Source organism: Gavialis gangeticus, unplaced genomic scaffold (assembly GCF_001723915.1).
Source record: "Gavialis gangeticus isolate Ggan-Ray unplaced genomic scaffold, GavGan_comp1, whole genome shotgun sequence".
NCBI classification, from domain to species: Eukaryota; Metazoa; Chordata; order Crocodylia; family Gavialidae; genus Gavialis; species Gavialis gangeticus.
Genome location: NW_017729019.1, coordinates 15,049,309 through 15,069,436, shown reverse-complemented (window position 1 = coordinate 15,069,436; position 20,128 = coordinate 15,049,309). Strand labels below are relative to the sequence as shown.

Sequence of the window (20,128 nt, the reverse complement as noted above, 5' to 3'; positions counted from 1 at the left end):
GAGAGTTCATTCTGTTTTGATGACCAACCCATTTTTCACCAACTGCACTTTCCAGCACAACAGTTCAACAAGTCTAATGCCAATGCAACAATAGGAGCTGCAAAGTTATTCAGAGTGAGATCTGAGTCAGGCCCTGAGGGGCTAATAAAAATAAAAATAAAAAAATTATCCTAAGTAATTCTGAAGCCTGTTGGGAAAGAAAACTACCCAAGCACGTGCTACACAGTAAAACCAAGAGATTTTTTTTTTTTGCAGGAAGTAATTACACCAACAAAGGGGCCAATATCCCAACATCTTAAACCACAAACTGCAGCCTAAGCCCATCAGGCTGTGGTTTTGGTGGGAATGCTGCTCAAGAGAGAAGGGAGTAGCCCCAAGTGACCCATGGGGAAAGACAAGATTGACTGACATAAAAGTAGACATCTCTACTGAAGGCATGTTGACATGGTGGCAGAAGCGTGGGCCCCTCCTGAGCACCCCCTGCTTGTTCAGACACCGGGCTGGTCTGGGGCATCCCTCTGTGGTTACTGACCATCTCCAGTGCTCTTCAGAGCAGCTGCCGTGATGACCCTGGAGTGGCCTCACTGGTCTGCTGCGTGGTCAGGGGCCCAAAAGTGGGAACAGGTGGGCGCATGGCTCTTGACAGCTTAGACTTATGGCCAAGCCCAGCATAGACATGCCCTTCCAGCAGCAAAGTACCTGAGGACAGTCTCTGTTCAATATGGGAAGGAGCAAGGTCCGAGAGTGCCGAGCAGAGAAGAAGAGTCCTCTATAAGCTGCATTTCCACAGAGTGGAACAACATACGCTGGGCCAGATGTGCCTGAAAGGAAAGACGTGACTGGAGGAACCCCTGGAGGGCATTAGCTCTGCCATCAAAGGAGCTTGCAACGGTGCCTCTAAAATGAAATAAAGGAAGAGGAGATGAAAGACAATGCCGTGCATTCAAATGCCAATATAACCCAGGTCCCCAGTAACGAAGTGCAGCTGTGGTTGGCGACAAGCAAAGCAAGCTCAACTCACTGCAAGAGGCAGGACGTGTTGGTCAACACCCAGGGGGCTGCACTGCCCCAGACCTGGATCAAGTGGGCAATTCTGCCCAGAGTCTGTGGGCTCTTCAGATTGATTGCCAGGGCACTGGCATTTGGCTGAACAGACACACAAGAAACATCCTACAAGGTACATATCAGTGCGATTGGGGGGTGAACCTCACCTGACAGAAAAGTCTCCTTCTGTACCTTGCCAACCCCATACAACACCAGCCACATGGACCACAAGTGTCTAAGGGCAGCTCTTTTTAAAACACCACCGGTGTCTTGGTGTTAAGCTGGTTGCACCTGCGCAGCCGGAGGAGCGTCTACAACCACAGCACGGAGCAAGACCCCAAGCGCATTAGTGGCTGTATCGGAGATTGTTGTAACAAGGAACATTCTCCCACGAAAAGGTACTCTGTTTCCATAGTGATAAGCGAGGTAAAAATCTGAACAAAAATACCCCAGAGCTTCATCCCAACTGTCAGGATTGCTGAGGCAGCTAGAACCGGGCCTGAGCTCTCCCAGTCACCGACTCGTACTGGTGTCTTCTTGCTGCTACATCAATGCAGGCAGCACAGACATATGCAGAAATATTAGGGGAATGAGTTGAACTCTTGAGGTCAGGCCAGCTCCTGATTCACTTATCCCTAGCTAGACGAGAGAGGATGTTAAGAGGATGAGACTACTAGTGTCCGTCAAGGTGGGGACCCTACCCAGTGCCTCCTTCTATAGCAGGATGTGAACCCCTGAAACAACGAACCCGATTGCATCGAGTGCTACTGTACCTTAGACGATGGGAGAGGAGCTCCTTCTAGACCTCTGTTTGTTCGAGGGAGAGTAACAAGGAGGCATTATGGAGTTGGAGAGCAAAAGTAGGACTGCTGGGTCCGATTCCCCTGTCTTCCCAACACCCTGTATGACTCTGGGCATGTCACAACTAGCTCAGTGCTCATGGGAGCAGCCCCGGAGATCAAGATCTGGGCGACTCTGACCCCTCAATACCTTCAGGGTTCCTGTCTTCACAGTGGAGACACCAACCCCAACATAACCCACAAAGAAGCGGGAACTGAGGCCTAACGTGCTCCTGCCTGCAATGCCTTAGAGAGAAGGCAAGATAGGGGAGTGGCCAACACAAGAATTGAGAGAAGGAAGCAACTTGATCTCAGATCCCAGTGTCTTAGGGCATAAAACCTGCTCCTATGACAATCCTTGTTGAAGAAAGCCCAGTCTGGGTCTCGCTGAAAGTATTTCGAACAGCTTCAGCTCCTCCCCAAGAGCAGTAGATACAGTAATCCACAGACAGCGTAATCCTGATGAAATCCAGCAGCAGCCACGTTCACACAAGCATATGCCCAGGAGGCAAATAAAGCTGATGCTCCATGCCCACCCACACCTGTCCTCCTCCAGGCTCCCTAATGGAGCACCCAGGGACTGGGCTGCTGGACCTCAAGGAAACCTGATGCAGCAGCCAGATTTTCTGGGATCAACAGAGATGCCCACAAGCAAGCAGCCCGTTTGCTCAACTTAACCTAAGTCAGGACATGGACCTTCCCAAGATGCTCTCCGCCAGCCTTGGGGAGACTGTAGTGGGGAGGAGAAGCCTGGAGACTGGTGACAAGGAGAACTCAGTGATAGGGTTTGGGATAAGTGAAGGACATCTGTTCCTCATCCCATCCTACTGTCCTCCAATTGAGGTTGAAGTGCTCTACACCTGCCCTTGGCTTTGACGATGAAGGAGGCCTGGAAGCAGAAGTCTCAATGGCAAAAAAACACAACTTTAAGATGTTAAGAAATCCACAGCATTGCAGGGCTACAGACTGGATCAGCGGGCTTGGCCTCTGGTCCCCAGGACTACAACTATGCAGAGCTCCACGGAGGGCAGCAGACAGTGGGGCCCACGTACTCAGTGCTGCCAGAGGGCTCAATACCTGTATGTGCAGACAGCTGGTCAGTACAAAGGTGGGCTACATGGTATATGCCACGCATGCGGCACAGTCCTGGACTTTGCAGGCAGGAAAAAGCCAGTGGACTGCACAACATACAGAGCAGCCTGCAGGGTTGGCAGCCTACAGCTTAAGGACTAGATCTGGTCTCTGGAGCCATTATATCTGGCCCATTGGTTGGGGGAGAGGGGAGCTTCAGGAGCATTGTGGTGACACGAAGGGGCTTTGCCCCATGCTCCAGCCAGCGCTGGGGAGAACTAGCAGCAGCACCCAGGTTGGAGGTGGTGCTCCCAACTTGGACCCGAGTTGAATTGCTTGGCCCGCAGCTCATGAAACCGTGTCAACCACCGATCTAGACGACCATGCCCAATGCCATCCTTTCCTCTCGCAACCTCCTCCTTGCCTTCAGGGTCATCCCCTCTCTGGTCATTTCCAGCGCCAGCTTCCATCCCTGCCCTCCCCGCTCCCGGTGCCTGCAGGGGAATCACCAGAGATAATCCACTCAGCTTCTCCGCAGCCCACTCGTTCCAAGTGCCAGGCAAGGCTAGGACACGCTTGCCAGCAGAGACCTGACTGCTCAAATTCCACAGCAAACACTTCCTTTTAATTAAACCACCGCAAAAGACTCTCCCCGGAACAAAAGGAGGAAGTTGCCTCCTTAAGATCTTGCTTTTAGCGGTCCAGTAATTAGGCTTTGTTTATTGGTTTTACAGTTCTATTTAGAAGCTTTTATTTTCCCCCCATCTCTCTCTTTTTTTTTCCTTCCTCCCAAGTTTCCTTTTCTGCTTATTTTCAGTCAATTGCTTCTTTGGCAAAATTTGTACATCTGCATAAATTGCCCAGCTCTCATCACAAGCTGCGAGCAGATCCCAGCAAAGCAAGTGAGTATTAGCAGCATCTTGCAGCTCTTCTCGGTGAAAACCTTCCCCAGCATCTCTCCCTGCAGGAAGTTCGGGAATGTAAGACCTGGAGAGTGATTTCCAGCTTACCTCATTCCTGTACACTGGAGATCAGAAATGAAACCAGAGAGGCTGCCTCAGCAGTGTATTGCGGGACAGTCGAGGGAGCACCGTTTGCACCATTTTTGCTACTGACTCATGATCTCTACCCGCACTCGTGCTGAAACAATAGAAGTAGAAATGCTGAGACTCAGTCAGTATTGAGCTCATAATATTATATCGCAATGCACTCACCAGGAGTGCTGAACAATGGGGAGACTGAGTATGCAATGCATGGGCAGAGTAGAAGGGTGTACATCCAACGTGGAGAAAACAAGGGTTATTTAGCAGCAAAGGTGATCCCAGCAGTTGTTCCTGCCCAGAGCAGGGGGGCTGGACCCGATGATCTCACGAGGTCCCTTCCAACTTCTGTGAATCTGTGACATCCGAGTTGGAAAATTCAAAATGATGGAAGGAAAGAGAGGTTTCATCCGATGCTCAATCAACTGGTGGGACTTGTTACCACAAGAGACTAGGGAGGCCAGGCAGCTGAGCAGGAGTCCAAAAAAAGATGGAAAGTTTAGATCACTAACCAGGTGATCTATGGTTAGAAGAGGGAAACATGGAGATAACCAAGAGCTTTGAGAGGACCCTATAGGTGCCAGGGACAACCTCCCCTCCTGGACTGTCAATGAATTGGCAATAGCCAACAGGAAGGATCCAGTTCTTTGGAGTCTGCAAGAGAAGAAGTCCCGCAGGGGCAGGTTACCCAACACTTGCCCTCCTGGAGGGTCTGGCCAAGCAAACCAGAAGCCTTAGTTAGGCCTTGTCTACCAGGAAAAGATTTTTTTGCTATTGTGTAGGGTGTTAGTTTAAAGCAACAAGTTTAAACCAATTGAACCCCCAGTTGTTAGGTGTCAGAGTGCCTGTCTTCAACTTCAGGTTATACTGCTTAAGAAGAAGATCAAGCCCAAATGAAAAAAAGCCAGTCTTGGATGAGAACAAGGGAGGCTACGCAGGTGAGGCACAGTACTGCGCTGGTACAGCTGGTCTAAGTTTCCTCTGGAAACAAGGGGCTCAGGACCAGGTCCCCAAGTTCAATTCTCTCCTCTACCCCAGGCTCCATCTGTGACCGTGTGTAAGGCTCCACATGTGCAAACTATATTGTCTCCCTATGCGCCAGCCACACTTGTGCAATGGGAACAGCCACATTCCCCTGCCTCAGGCGGAGCCAGAGAAAGGCTATGGAGTACCCACATCCTGAGATGATAATATAGAAATACCCTGGGGAAGGAGAGGGCCTCAGAGCTGAGATGCATCCTTCCTACAAACATGGCAGGCTGTTCTTTCTAAAAAAGTAAAATGGGCCGAGGTCCCAATTAAACCCTTTAAAAAATAAATAAATAAATAAATAATAATAAATGAAATAAAACCACCAAATAAATTAATAAAAGCCCATTCGTCCCTCTCCTGCACTTGTTTCTCTCTCCTGCCTCCTCCCTCCTTCCTGATTCCTCACTGAAGTGAATGCATTCAATCTTTTTTGTTGCAGCAAATGGCTTTTAAGTTCCTCCCGTTCCCTCTAATTTATATGATTTTAATTATTGAATAGCCCTCTCGCACGTCGCCTGGAACATTAACGCGTTTTAAAAAGGGACCCAGGAAAATCAAACTCCATCAGCGATCTGTTTCCCTGCCTTCGCTAACAGCCACCAACTCTCTCAGGAGAGCGCATATTTTGTTGCAGCTTGGGCAAAAGGCAGGCAAGAAAGGGGGTGGAAAGAAAAAAGGGGGAAAAAAAACCAAAACAGTGAATTCAAGATGCTGGGAAAAACGGACACAGACAGTGGGACCCAAAGCTGAGAATCCAACACCTTGGGCAAAAAATTTGCTCCTGGCCCTTAGCTTCTGCTTATGAATATGCTACTGCAGCTGCTTGTACATTTGAATTTTATTTGCATTTATCTGTGCACGTCCTTGTACCGCTGCCATTTGCTGCTGAGGGGCCTCTCGTGCAAACATACTTTCAAGGCCCTAGATATTACCCCATTTAAATAAATGCTCAGCAAGACAAAAGTAAAATCACAAAACTCCTTAGAGTTATATCAGGTATAAAGGGAGGAGGGGGAGGGAAAAGGAAACAAACCTTTCCATTAGACCTGGCCCCATTCATCTAAAAGAAAACAAGAATATTTAGGACGTTTTATTATTAGTTACAATCATAGAAAATGGGGGTTGAAGGGACCTCAAGGGGTCACATCTAGTCCAACCCCTGCTCAAAGCAGGACCAGACCCAACTACATCCTCCCGGCCACAGTTTTGTCTAGCTGGGTCTTAATAACCTCCAAGGATGAAGAGTCCACAACCTCCCTGGGTAACCTGTTCCAGTGTTTTACCATCCTCCTAGTGAGAGAGTTTTTCCTAATATCCAGCCTAAACTTCCCTTGCTGCAGCTTGAGCCCATTGCTCCTTGTTCTCTCACCTGCCACCGCTGAGAGCAGCCCAGCTCCATCCTCTTTGCAACCATCCTGCAGGGAGTTGAAAGCTGCTATTCAATCCCCCCTCAGCCTTCTCATCTCCAGACTAAATAAGCCCAGTTCCCTCAGCCTCTCCTCACAAGTCACGTGGCCCAGCCCCTGAAATATTTTCATTGCACACCACTGGACTCTCTCCAATTTGTCCACTTCCTTTCTGTAGTGGGGGTCCCAAAACCGGACACAGTACTCCAGATATGGCCTCACCAATGCTAAATACAGGGGATCTGCTGGAAACGCTCCTACAAATGCAGCCCAGTATGCCATTAGCCTTCTTGGCAATGAGGGCACACTGCTGGCTCATACTTGTATTATAGTAGTGCATGGTCTTCCCTTGTTACACTCGGTGCTGTACATCCAAATAGGCACGGTAATGAGCCCACTTAGCTCATAAGTGGCTCTTCTCAGCAGGTGGTCACTACCCATTTTACAAAAGCCTATCCTGTCCACACCCATTTTGCACATGGGAAAATGGAGAAGCAGAGTGAGCTGTTCACAATTATCCAGCAAGCCAGGGACACACAGCTAGGAACAGGTGTCCCGAGTCCCAGTCAAATGCTCTGTCCTCTAAACCACACAGCCCCAAGGAAAACACCACCCTCATTTTAAATATGGGGAGATCAAGGCTCAGAAAAGCTACATGACTCTCCTTGGTCACACTGAGGATTCAAGGCTGAACGAGGAATAAAAGCCAGGGGTGCTGACATCACACCCGTTACATTAACAACAAAACCACCCTTAGTCCAGATAAATGGAGATAATGAATGACTGGCAGATATAAAGATTCGCAGCAAACGCATAACACACAGCAGCAGGGAGCAGAGTCAACTGGGCAGTGGCTAACAGGCTTCTAAAAAGGTGGCGGAAGAGGGCAGGACACACTTAAAAGATGCAAGGGAACTATCATTTCCAAGTGGGAGTATTGATCCAGAGAAATGGATTGGCTCATCCATACCTGGCCTGTCATCAGAGGAACAAACCAAGGCCAAGCGGAGCCAAAATATCACCCCTAACCTCACCGGTCCAGCATCCAGAGAAAACGCCGTGTCTACGAATGCCTTCCCAACACGATGCGTGTAAGCCCCAGCAAAGCTGCAGCTGTTCCAAGAAGCATTAGCCGGCTGCATTACTTCGTGTGCCCCTTGGGCAATTCAAGCCTTGCAGATCTTCCCCATGATGTGATCAGATGCTGCAAGTTCCAGGAACCAGAGTACAGAACGAACCCACACAGCATGGAGTCAGCCCTGCCAATGGGCTCCCTACCGCAGCTCTGTCTAGCGGATAGCTGCCGCTCTTCTCTTAACGATAAATATGTCAAGCAATGGCAGTCATTCCACTGTGCAGGAATTAAAGTGGAGATGTGATCTCATGCTTTGGGTATATAATCCATATCCCCATTATCCAATCATCCACAATAACTGGTGTCATGATGATATATATTTAAATACTGCCGTGCGCTCTGTATTAGCTGTTTGAAAGCAGATAAGTTGAGAGCATTAGTCTATGAATGACAACCACGTGGAGGGAGATTCCTCAGCATATCACCCCTTATCACAAACGTGACAGATGAGGAAGGATTATGAGGCTACGTTTCCCAAATAGGAGAATCAGGGGCCTGCGTAAAACCATTTGTCACCGCTTGGAGTCACTGCAGGAAGAGAGAGGAAAAGGACGGCCGGGAGACTGGCATACTGCATTTGAACTCAGGAGCCTTCCCCAACCCCAGCCACAGACTGCCCGTGTCCCCAGCCACATCTCTCCATCTCTCCCTGACACTGCTCCCCTTCTGGGAAGTGGCGATGATAATCCTTTCTGCCACTCACCCTTCTTCTGCCTGGGCTGTTTAGGCTGTGAGCTCCCTGGGGTACCACCAGTGTCACATTATGTGTCCATACACACACGCAGTGCCTCAAATGATGGGTCTACAGTTCTACAAAGAAAATCATGTACAACAAACCTGGTAAAAGAACTCTGCAAGACCAAATACCTGGGGGTTAAGAAGGGCCAGAATTTAGGCTGAACTTCCAATCTTAGTTCTGTCGGCATGGGGCTCTCACAGCTTTTGGGGTGTGTTTTGAAACCCGTGCCAAGTTCCCTGTCGCTGCAGCTACACTGCCAGTCACACCCAAGTCGGCGAGTTGAAAGCTAGTCCGTGCAACTCTCCGCAAGCTGCAGTCACTGCAGTGTAGAGGTACCTTTAGTCTATGCAGCCACTCGCAGCAACTACATGTTCTTATTGCTGTTGCCTTCCTCTACCCTCTACCAAGTACAACACTTACTTACTACCTGTCTTTATGACATCTAGACCCTCTTCTGGGTTCAGAGCATCCTTTATCATGCACTGATGCTGTGTCTACAACAGAGATTCCCAACCAGGTGCCTAGATCCTTTCAAGGGTACTATGCAATGTTAGATCTGCCAACAGGATTCACAAGATAAACCCAGCGATTTCAAGTAGGAATCCAGAGAGTCAAAACCATTCTGCCCCGCTGTGTTCTCCCTCAGTTCTTTGCAACAGAAGAATTGCCCTGCTATCCTCCTGCAGCCAAAGAACTTCTGCAGACAAAGAACTGGCATTTTCCAAGGGGCCTCAAGTTTTAAGAGGTCGAAAAGCACTTTTCTAGAACAACAAATCCCATAATGCACAAGGCAAACACTAGGATCATGCATCCTGCCACAGGGAAACAAGCATTATACAGGCTTCCTGCCTCTTAGGAGAGGTGATGATCTTTACAAAGTGCCTGCATCTGCCAAGCAGCCATTGAGAAAGCTCGGTGGATCGGTATATTGTTTTTAAAATGCTGCCAATGACCTTCGTGGAATGAATGCATGACTAAGAGGGCTGAGTGGATGAAACAAAAAAAATTAAACTGCCCACCAAAAAACTCTTAGAAACCACGCAGAACAAGGAGCCATGCAAGCAACACCTAGGTTTGTTGCTATGACAAACCCTATTTGCATCAGAAAGCCTGTCTCTCCTGGATGAGAGCTGAAAGACCAAAGAAAGGTGACCTGGGTTGGAATTTAACCCTGGGTGTTAACACACATGCTTTTATGAAAAGAGACAGAGGTTTGGGTTTCTATAAAGAACTCAGGATGGCGGAGGGGGCTTATCTGTCACCCAACAGCTGGCCCTGCCAGCATCTCAGCACACCTCAGTGCTGTGGTTCTTTCCCGACGCCAAGGGGAATTCTCTGGGAGATCTCCCATTCATTCACTAGCCAGGCTCTCACGTGCTTAGTTAGGAGATCTGGCTGCAAACAAGCAGCAGGGTGGGAAGGAGAGTAGAAGGCAAGTCGGGATAAGCCGTGCTGCCAGATAGCAGGATTTCAAATTGGCACAAGCTCTTCTTCGCTGTGTAGCACAACACAACTCGTCAACAAGGATCTTCATGCCTGCTCCCTTGCTGCGGCCACTTTGCTGGAGATCTCCAATCTACCACACTTGAAGGGCACGCCTCTGCTACTGGAGCTAAAGAAGAATCGCCAGCAGCATTACAGGACTAGGACACATATCCAAGCCACCTGATCGTAGCCATTAAAGGGCAGCAGTGCACAGACATAGTAACCAACTGATCACAAGAGATCCAGAATTTGCTTGGTGTTTAAATGACAGAGAAAGGGACTAAAATGGGATGAGACTCCGGCTTTCGCTGCTGTGTTACTTGCAGCCCATTTCTTGCTTCCCTGCTGAGCACCTGGCACTCCAGGGGTTAAACGCACTGCTAGCAAGAGGGGAGGAGTACAGCTGGACCTCTGGCAGCCGGAGACCTCAGCTGGGGTAGCTTCAGCATCCTGGGTCTGCCCAGCCACCCTGTCCTCTCAGGCAAGGTTACAGAGATGGCAACCACTGCACCTGAGAGCCAAGGAGGATGCAGCCAGCGATATCACAGCTGGAGGCAGTGCCAGACAACGGCAGGCTCCAGCAGCCTCTGTCCAAGCTCTTGGCAGGGAGCTGGACTGGTGCTGATGCCTACTATTCAGCCAAAGCTGCAGGAGGATATACTCCGGAGTTTGGTCTAAAGGGTCATGAGGATGTTTGGGATAGCACAGGGATTTTTTTCTTCCATGTGAGCACAGTCTAAAGGCCACTGCAGGAAACCCCCAACCCTAAGGGACCTTGCATCAACCCTGTACACAGCACTTGATTTCCCTCACTCTTTATGTCCTGGGACCCATTGCCCAATGTGAAGGGAAAGAAATGAAGACAAAGCCAGAGCCTGTGGGGTTTCTCTACCTGGGCTGGAAGACGGTGGGGATGAGGAGGGAGAAATGACACATCCATTTGGAAGCCACCCCAGGTCCCAGGCCGGTGCCCAATGGCTGGGCCAAGGTCTTAAAACTGAAACTGCAGCTAGAGGCTTGACCAGGATCTAAGAAACAGAAGAGAGAATAGCAACTGGTAGCTTGGCCCCTCCTTTTCCAAAAAGTGCCCCTTAAATGATCACCAGGGGCCAGGGCCTCACCTTTACGACACCCTGGGAGGTGCCACCTCATTGAATTCTGACAGAACAAGGAACCCAGACCCAGAGTAGGCTGCTGACCCCATTTCCAACTATGCCCACAGTTTCCCTTTGGCTCTCCCACCCATGCATTGCCCAGGCGCACTCCTGCCTAGCTGGCAAGATCGCCGCCCAAGGCAAAAGAGCTGGGAAACTGCCCTTTCACATCCATTTCTCATCATGGTCCTTCTTATCCCTTCCCGCCTCCACCACCTGGCGCCACATCCTCTCAGACACCAAGGAGTCTAATGAGACCTGAAGTGCCTCAAAACCAGCTGCTTCCATAATGAAGCTGCAATGCCCCTAGGCATGGAGACACCGAGCATTCACCCAGGGGGACGCTGAGCTTGGCCAACACATTAGATTGGATTTGGGGGGGGGGGCAGAAATCTGTCTAAAATCATTCCAGCCAGAAAGGGCCCTTTTTTTTTTTTCCTTTTTTTTTTTTTTTTGCAAAAAAAAAAAAAAAGTTTCAATTTTGTCAAAAAACTTGAATATTCCTTCATTGGAAAAAACTGAATGAATAACTCAATCAAGGAGGGTTCCCAGCAGGTAGGAAGTGAGCATGGAAAGAGCTCTCTGCTGAGGTCACATGTGAAGCCTATGGCAGGCAAGTCAACAACGGAAAGCCAAGACTCAGGCTACTGCCCTCACCATGAGAAACTCCTTCCAGTACAACTCCCCCCCACCCCAGTTGACTCATGGAGGAAATTCAGTGTCATCAAGGAGAGGATGGGACTTGCCCCTGGTCACACAGCAAATCAGCGGCAGAGCCAAGGGCAGAACCCAGGTGTCCTACTGCCTCACCCACAGGCCCACCCATCCTGTTCCAAAACTGGTGGGAGGTCAAACCAGGCCAGGTTGCATCCTCACTCCATAACCAACCCCGTCCCCAAGGAGATCAGCTCAGGTCCATAATCAACATCTTTTGTAACAGGACCACCCTTGATTCTCTTCACCCCTGCCCCAGCACCCCGGACACATTGGCTCATGCCTGTCAGCCACCGAGATCTGCATGGCCATCCCTACCTGCGACCCGAGAAGCATCCGATCCTCCCAGCTTTGTCACATGGAGCAGAAAAAAGGGAAGAGACCTCTAGCAGACGTGAGGATTGCTGCAGAGTGCCGGGGAGCAAGGAAGACCCCAGGAGACAGGAGGGTGCTTCAAACACCCACAGGGGCATCATGCTGCCTCCCTCCCTTGATCTCCATGCCTGGGAGGGAGACTGGCAAGGTGCACTACACAGCCAAAGCAAGGAGCACCAAGGAGGTAGGGAGAGGCTGGAAGAGTGATGGGCAACCGCCCCCTCCAGCAGCGAGGTGAGGAACCACAAGCCAGAGGACTTACCTTGAACAGGCGCAGGATGTTGGCCACCATGATGGAAACAGAGCTGCCGGAGGCCCCGATGACGCCCACCACGCGCTCCGGCTTGGTGATGATGGGGGGCCCGCCATTGACACACCGCACCTCAGTGCTGTCCTTCTCGATTAAGGCCTGGACAAAGGTGAGCGACTGCTCCAAGGCATGAGTGTCCCGGGAGCAGGTGTCCAGGATGCGAGCCCCCAGAGTGATGTTGGGGAGAAGGTCAGGGTCATTGTTGATGCGGTCCAGGGCAAACAGCATGGCCTCCAGACGGTGGATGCCCTTCTCCTTCTTCAGTTCACCACAGGCTTTGCCCTCCGAGCCCCGGCCATGCACAGGGAAGAGGCCTCCCAGAGTGATGTCCCCGTCGATGCGGATGGAGTTCATGTGCGGATGCCCCTGGCCCTTGGGCTTGGCCGAGCTGGCCGGGTTGCACCACCAGCCGCAGGCACTCAGGAGCAGGCAGAAGGAGAGCTGCCCCATGCATGAATATCCCCGGCTCTTCCCAGTCATCGCCGAAGACGCCGTGAAACCCTGCCCCAGTGCACCCTAGAGAGCCATGCACATCGTGGGCCACGTCACCGAGCCCCCCGTAGCCGCAGTGTCCCACTGGCTCTGCATTGAAGTCTCAGCCAGGAAGGAAGTGTGGGGAGCAAGTGCTCAAAGAGGCAAGGCAGAGGAGGAGAGTCAAGTGGCCGCCTTCCCCAGGGAATGGGGCATGGTTTCCGGTCTCCTGCCAGGTCACTGTCCCATCAGCAGCTCCTGTTGGCTCCAGCACCCATCTCACAGCAGGCAGCAAAGTAGTAGAGGGTGCTAGGGTGGGTGGCTGGTTACAGGGTCCTTTCCCCAGCCCTGTGCAGGATTTGGGCTGAGCAGCTGAAGGAAGGCTCTGGGCTTTGCATAGCTTTACATTAAGAAGAGAAGGGGCAGGGTTGGGGGGGACCACAACACTTCTGTTCCTTTCTCCACAATCCTTGAATAAAACAAAAACAAAAGAGAGAGAAAGAAAAATCAAACAGAAGCACAAAGAGGACATCAACTATTCAGATCTTTCACCAGGGAGCTCAACTGCAAATTAACACTGTAGGTTATTGCAAAAAAGATTTGGGATTCACTTGATCTTCGCTTCGTCTGAGCTGCTTTGCCGCAGCTTAAGCACGAGAGAAGGCATATTGGCACACTGCCGCGCTCGCTCACACACACGTGCACTCACAAAGACGTACGTGCAGACCTTTTCTGGAAGCCTTGACCACTGTGGTGGGAGCTCACCAGGCTGAGCAGAGCGGAGCCTAGACAAACGCGGGTGCAGCATCACTGAAGGCCGCGGCGAGACACCAGCCTGGCCAAGGCTGGAGCGCGGCCCTGTGAGCTGCGACGGGGACTCGTGGGAGTGGTGAGGAAAGCTCCAGCGACGCTTGAACCTCAGGCTGGAGAAACTCTGGACAACAACCCCCCTGTCCTGCACCCTTTTGGGGCAGGCAAAGCCGTGCCTCAGCTTGGGGACCTGTCCCAGCCCCTTCCAGTTGCAGCTCGTCTTGGAAGGTGAACTCTAGTGCCCCGGCTTTCCAAGACAACCCCATTCCCCACCATTGTGCTGTGGTTACTGGACTCCATACAGCAACGTGGCCCCACAAAAGGCAGAGCCATCTGCTCCTTCCAGATAGCATTTGGGACCCTCCTCAGCCAGAAGGATGCTGTTCCCAACCTGCCAGGACCAGGACGCTGGGCTCCTTGCCTCATGCCGAGCCTGCTTGTCCTTCTCTGCTCCAACATCCCCCAGCCCCTTTCTCCCCAGGGCTCCTTAGGAGTTTCTGGGCCACTCTGAGCTGCCAGGAGGAAACTTCAAGGGAACCGATGGACCTGCTTTGGCTCTCATGTGGGATTCGTTACCTGTAGGAGCCCAAACTGCTCCCGATGTGCAAGAGGACACCTTCCCGCCCTGAACCAGGGCTGCAAATGCTGAGTCCAAGCCAGAGCTGTCCACACCCAAGGGGGCTGCTCTTGGTCTGTCTGTGCAAAATCCATCGGCCGCTCTCTCGTGACATAAGATATGGAGGCAGGGGACAGGGAACGAGCTCCTGTTTGGCTTTTAATTGATAAAATGCAGGGCACAGAAGGAAAGAAGCAGCTGAGATTCTTGCTTTTTCACCTACAGGGTTTGGTTTGGTGCGTGTGTCCCACCCCTGCCCCGCAACTGCCTGGCAGAAAACATTGCATCTCCCACCCAGCCCTGATTTCTGGTTAAAAATGAAGCGATCTGCCTCGGGACACAAGCAACTCCACTGACAGAGAAAAATGATTCCCCCCTGTGCTCCGTGAGCCGCTCAGCCCATACTGATAAAAAGGGTGCACTACACTGCTCTGGAGAGAGACGGCAGTCGATCCCAACACATGCGTGCATGAGGGAATAAGGGAAAAGATGCAACTTAATGTCTTCCTGGAGTAACAAGGCTATTAGCCACAGAGGAGAGGGAGGGTGGCTAGAAGGAGAGGATTTGGGACTGCCTCGTGCATTTTAGACCAAGCTGCGTGCTCGTGAGGCAGGCTGCGAAAGCTGAATGCAGTTGAAAGCCAGCACGATTGTGATAGGTAGCAAGGGGCCAAGGGCTGTGGGGGCAGAAGAGAACGTGGCTGTCTGGGAAAACCCAGAGCAACAGTGCTCAGTGTTGCTGCAGCATTGGCCATGCAGGTGGAGACGGCCCTGTGTCAGGAAATCTCAGCCTGGGCTTCAAGCATCCCAAAGTTCAGAAAAGTTGCTGGTTTGGCCCATTAGATATTCACTAAATGTGGCCGTGATATTGGATTTTGCCCTAGCAGGGGTGCGATTCAGGAACGGAGCATCCCGCAGAGAAGGGAAGAGAGGGCTCAGTGGTCACAGAAAGGGGTTTCTTCAATGAAGTTTTTTCACTCCCAGTCTGTGGCACTTGCCATCACCATATCCACAAGCCCTGGCCAGTATTTGACTGACAAGATCCCGACTGCCTAACAAGATTTTTAACATGAAAGGACCTCAGAGAGGTTAGCAAATGCTTACAAATTCTGCCTCATCTCTCCACCCTCTAAGCAAAGCAGAATGTAAATCACCCCATTTTACAGATGGGCAAACTGAAGCACTGAGAGGGGAACATACAGACCTTGCTGAATGAGCTGTAGAGGCTGCTACCTGCATCTCCTGACTCCTACCCTCGCAGCACAAAACACATCCTTCCCACTATTATTCCTGAGACATTAAACACTGATGTTCACAGGAGGTGCAAGGCATGGAGACTTGCAAGGTCAGGTCACCAACTGCTAACAGGTCCCATATATGCAAAAAGTGCTAGCAAACCTGCTAAGCTGGACAGTGGGTCCTTCCTTGTGTCCATCTGGATGGTGTCTGCCACCGTCTGGTCTCTTGGACACCCACCAGTGCCAGCACCCATGCCAGCTCTCCTTGTCTACTCTGTTTTCTCCCCCTGCTCAGAGCTGCTCAGCTCAAGAGGAAGCACTGCATGCCGGGAACAGTAATCCTGGCAGACCAGGCCCCTGAGCTAAAGTGGGTTACAGACATCTCATAGAAACGTTGATCCTCCCTGGATGTTGCTATTTACTTAAAAGCTCCAAGAAAGAACAAGAAAATGAAGGGAAAAGCAGAGGATTGGTGCATGGTACAAACCTGAGCTCTGAGAGAGAGAGAGTGCAAGCAAGTGAGAGAGAGACATCTGTCTATAAGGAAACTCCCTCCAGGGGAGTATGTTAGTCACAGATGAACTCAAATCCTAGGGTGCAACCTTCTGGTCTCCCCTTCCGGGTATTTATCTAGCAGTCCAATTCCCACGTGCAAACAGCTCCCTTCAAGGTATCGCCCAGGGCCCCCAGCCTCCGCAGAGAGCAGGGAGGACTGGAGGGCTTGGGAGGGGAGTGGGGGTACAACACAGTACAGGAGAATAAAATGCTGACTTCCTTTGTACACTGAGTCAAGTGGTCAAGCCACCCGGTCACATGCATGTGCACGCACAGACACGGATACACACACGCACAGACACGTACACGTCCCTCATCCACAGCCCTCTGGCACCCCCCCACCCATAGCGCTTTTATCCAGTCTCTCCCATTTTGACCATTCTAACATTTTATTACAAAACTAGTCACCCCCACATCCATCTCCACAATTTTTCCTGGGCTCCTATTCACCTTCCAGCACTGCCTCGATCTGCAATGTTTCTTCCTGGACAGCCCTAAGTTCCCAGACAACATTTCCACAGCCCTTCCAGTCCTGCCCTGCAACCCCTTCTGCCTTTGCAGTCCCAAGCTCTGTCTGCACCGTTCTCCCATAGCCCCTCCACAAGACTGGGCTCCTGCCAGGATACCCAGAGGTCGGATTTTCAGACAGGCTCAGCACCCAACTCACTAGGACCTTCTGAACCCAACTGAGGTACATGTGTTAATGGGAGACGAGTGCTCTAGAAAGCACGGTCTATGAGCCGCTTGCTGCCTTCCTCCCCCCACTGCCCCACAAGGCAGGAACAAGGGCTCTCCATACAGACACTTAGTAGGCTCATGCAAGTCTCAGTGGGAGAATCAAGAGCCAAACAGCGCTATCTGTGACACCGCTGAACAAACAAGGCTGCACTTACATAGACAACAAAAAATCAGAATCTGACCCAGACAGTGCAGAGGATTTTGTAAAAAGCTTCATACACGCACAGTGTAAGGGAGCAAATGCACAACACATTTACACTGGTGCAATCTGCCTTGACACTGGTGAATGCCTGCAGTGGGCATGCACTAGTGCGGGGTCAGGTACCATCACTCCACTTTGGGGTAAAGTGAGGAGCAACTACATGCCTGTGTCTAGTTACACCAGTAAGTCACACTGGGTCGTGTGTCTGCAGCTGTACCCAATATCGTCCCAAGGTAATGATCATTTGCTTAGCGTAAACCAGGCATTACTAGCTCTTATGTCAGCTAGCGAGAGGGTTCAGTAATAGCACCTACTGCAGGCATGTCCCTCTGCAGTTATTCATGTGTTTATCTGGATTCCTATGTCCAGTTTCGCTCCCCCTGCTACAGAAAGGATGTAGGCAAAATCGGAGAGACTCCAATGGAGGGCAACAAAAGTGGTTTGGGGGTTGGGGAATGTGACTTGTGAGGAGAGGCTGAGGGAACCGGGCTTATTTAGTCTGGAGAAGAGAAGACCAAGGTGGGATTAATAGCAGCCTTCAACTCCCTGAAGAGTGGTCCCAGAGAGGATGGAGCTGGGCTGCCCTCAGCGGTGGCAGAACAAGGAGCAGTGGGCTCAAGTTGCAGAAGGGGAAGTTTGGTTAGATATCAGGAGGGTAGTAAAGCACTGGAACAGGCTACCGGAAATCTCCATCTTTGGAGGTTTTTAAGACCCAGCTAGACAAAGCTTTGGCTGCAGTGATCTAATTGGGGTTGGTCCTGCTTAGTGCAGAGGATTGAATTAACCGACCTCCTGAGGTCCCTTCCAACCCTCGCTTTCTATTATTCGATGCTCTGTTAATTTACATAGACTTTGCTGGAGCGAAGGGGCTGTGTGTCTGCACCCTTCAACTAGAAACTCTTTGGGGCAGGGACCCTCCGCCTTTTGTATCACTGCAGTGCCCAGCATAACAGCATCATGCCCCTCAACTGGGGCTATTGTGCCATTCAAATAATAAACAGCAACAAAACAGCTGCCAGTAACCATCATGGTGACCAGGTTCAGACCCAGACCGGTCAGCACTCCTAGTTTCACAGCTGGTAGGCTCGGAAGGGACCTGACCAGATCATCTCCAACCCTCACCAAATGGAGCAGGGATTATCCTAACAGCCTGAGCCATGCCTAGGACCTGCTGACCCATGTGCTCCAGGAGCTGAGATACCCAGAGCCAAAGCCAATGACCGAACAGCACTCCTAAAAGCAGTCTTATTTAGAACAAGATGATTTCAGAGAAAAAAGGTCTTAAAGCAAACGGATGACGCGCACGCCTGGCTTAACAGAGGTCTATCCATCTTCCACATACACCTCTCCCTCAACACAAGACCTCTGGGGTCTGGATGGCACAGCCCCTTCCTTTAATCCATGGAACATTTCTCCCTCTCTCTGTGCAGAGGACTGTGTCCTTTATAAGGTGCTTGAGGTTTTTTTGATCAGCGGCCAAGAGGATTCAGAGGCCAAGCCACTTTTTAACTGCTCCTAGCCCTTTGATCTGTTAGTTCCCAGCCTCGGCAACACAAGGCTTGCAATTTGTTAGAGGCAGGATCCTCAAAGCAAACTGCTTTCACTCATTGTCTTTCAAGTGTGTGCTGGGGTGTTCTTATCCGGGAGCTATTAACTGCTTCCCAGCAACAGCCCCTCATTGATTTCGAGCACTAGAAGTATATAATAAACATTCTCCGAGCCCACTGTACTCATACGGTCTATCTCCATGAGTCAGTCACATACAGTATTCATGAGAAATCTTACATGGAGGCTTGACATCTGCCACAGCAACAGCTGTAGCTCTTTGAAAACTAAGGATGGAGCAATCATATCTCCTGTTTCAGGGCATAGACTGAAAGAAGGAAAGAGACTGAACGGGAAGCGGCAGCCTCACTAATCCCAAGCGGTCAGAAGCCAGGAGACGGCATGCCCACCTCTCTCCCCAGAATCATAGGGCTGGATGAAGCATCCATGAGGTCTGAGAAAGCAATGACTAAATCCAAGCTGCTTTTTATTGAGACTTGAAACTTTCCGTTCTCAAGCTTTTCTCTACAAATCAAATTCCAGGGAGCTTTTTAACGCAAGCAATGATCCTTATGTGATAGGACTCTAAGAGATAAGTCTTAAAGAAAGCATTGGGGAAAAAAAAAAAAAATCACAAGTTAGCAATGCTGGGGTATCACGTCACAATCTGCCAGGTGCAATATGAAGCGGGCGTGTTCAGGGCCGGACACAGGCATGGGCGAACCAGGCAGCCAGCTGCAGCCTGGACAGAAAGGGGGCCCCAAAATGGTAATTTTTAAATTACTATCATCATTATCTCTGACGAAGGGGGGCCTGATACTAAAAGTTTGCCCGGGGCCACCAGGAAGCTAGGTACGGTGCTGGGTGCATTTGCTTCCATAGATGCACAGGCTGCTGACAGGTTCTGGAGACGGATTTGACAGAGCTCAGGACAGGCCCTTGGTACTCAGGTGATTTAGCTTTCAGTCCAGGTCCTCTGTGCAGAGAGGCTGGAAGTGACTGATTTAAAAGCCACCAGGACAAAGTCAGCTGCCTACAACTGAGCAGAGCACCTGGATTGCAAGGAACTTCCAACCAGAACTAATTGCTCCCAAGAGGGCATGAGAACTGGGGAGAGTTTTGCAAGACCAAATGCCTGGAATTTGGAGACTAGCGCTGCCTGGGAGTCACTGGGGGTTTCGCTCGTGCAAAGACTGTGGGACTTGGCTGCGCTGTATCTGCTTACGGATCCATATGCCAAGCATCACCCCCCCGAGGCCCGAAGGAGCAAGAATATGAAATATTAGTATGCCAGACACTGAAACCAACACGCTACAACTATTTTCACTTAACAGTTGGTCCCTCCAAAGAGCTGTAATTAGAGAGCAGCTCGGCACTGGAAAGTGGCTCTCTGAAAATGGCACCACAGGGCCCCAGGTTTATCGTCTCTCATCGCTTCTCGATCAGATTTGCTTAGTTCACAAAGGTGGAAAAGAAATGGGTTTGTTAATTGCCAGCCCTGCAAACCACCCAGGCTCCCAGAGTTGGGCGGATGCCTGCTCCATCTGCAGGGATACAGACTACCTGGCCTGGCCCACGTCCCCCACCTCAGGTCCATGTCCCCTGCTCA

The 20,128-nt window shown here is 50.8% G+C and overlaps 1 protein-coding gene across 1 annotated transcript in view; it reads right to left on the bottom strand.

The window, feature by feature from the left end:
• GRM4 (glutamate metabotropic receptor 4) overlaps positions 1 to 20,128 on the bottom strand; it is a 266,804-nt gene that overhangs the window by 189,018 nt on the left and 57,658 nt on the right. The window contains exon 2 of the mRNA XM_019514184.1: positions 12,297 to 13,284. Coding sequence (XP_019369729.1) covers positions 12,297 to 12,824 — 528 coding nt within the window. The 5' untranslated portion in view covers positions 12,825 to 13,284. The remainder of the gene's footprint in view (positions 1 to 12,296; positions 13,285 to 20,128) is intronic.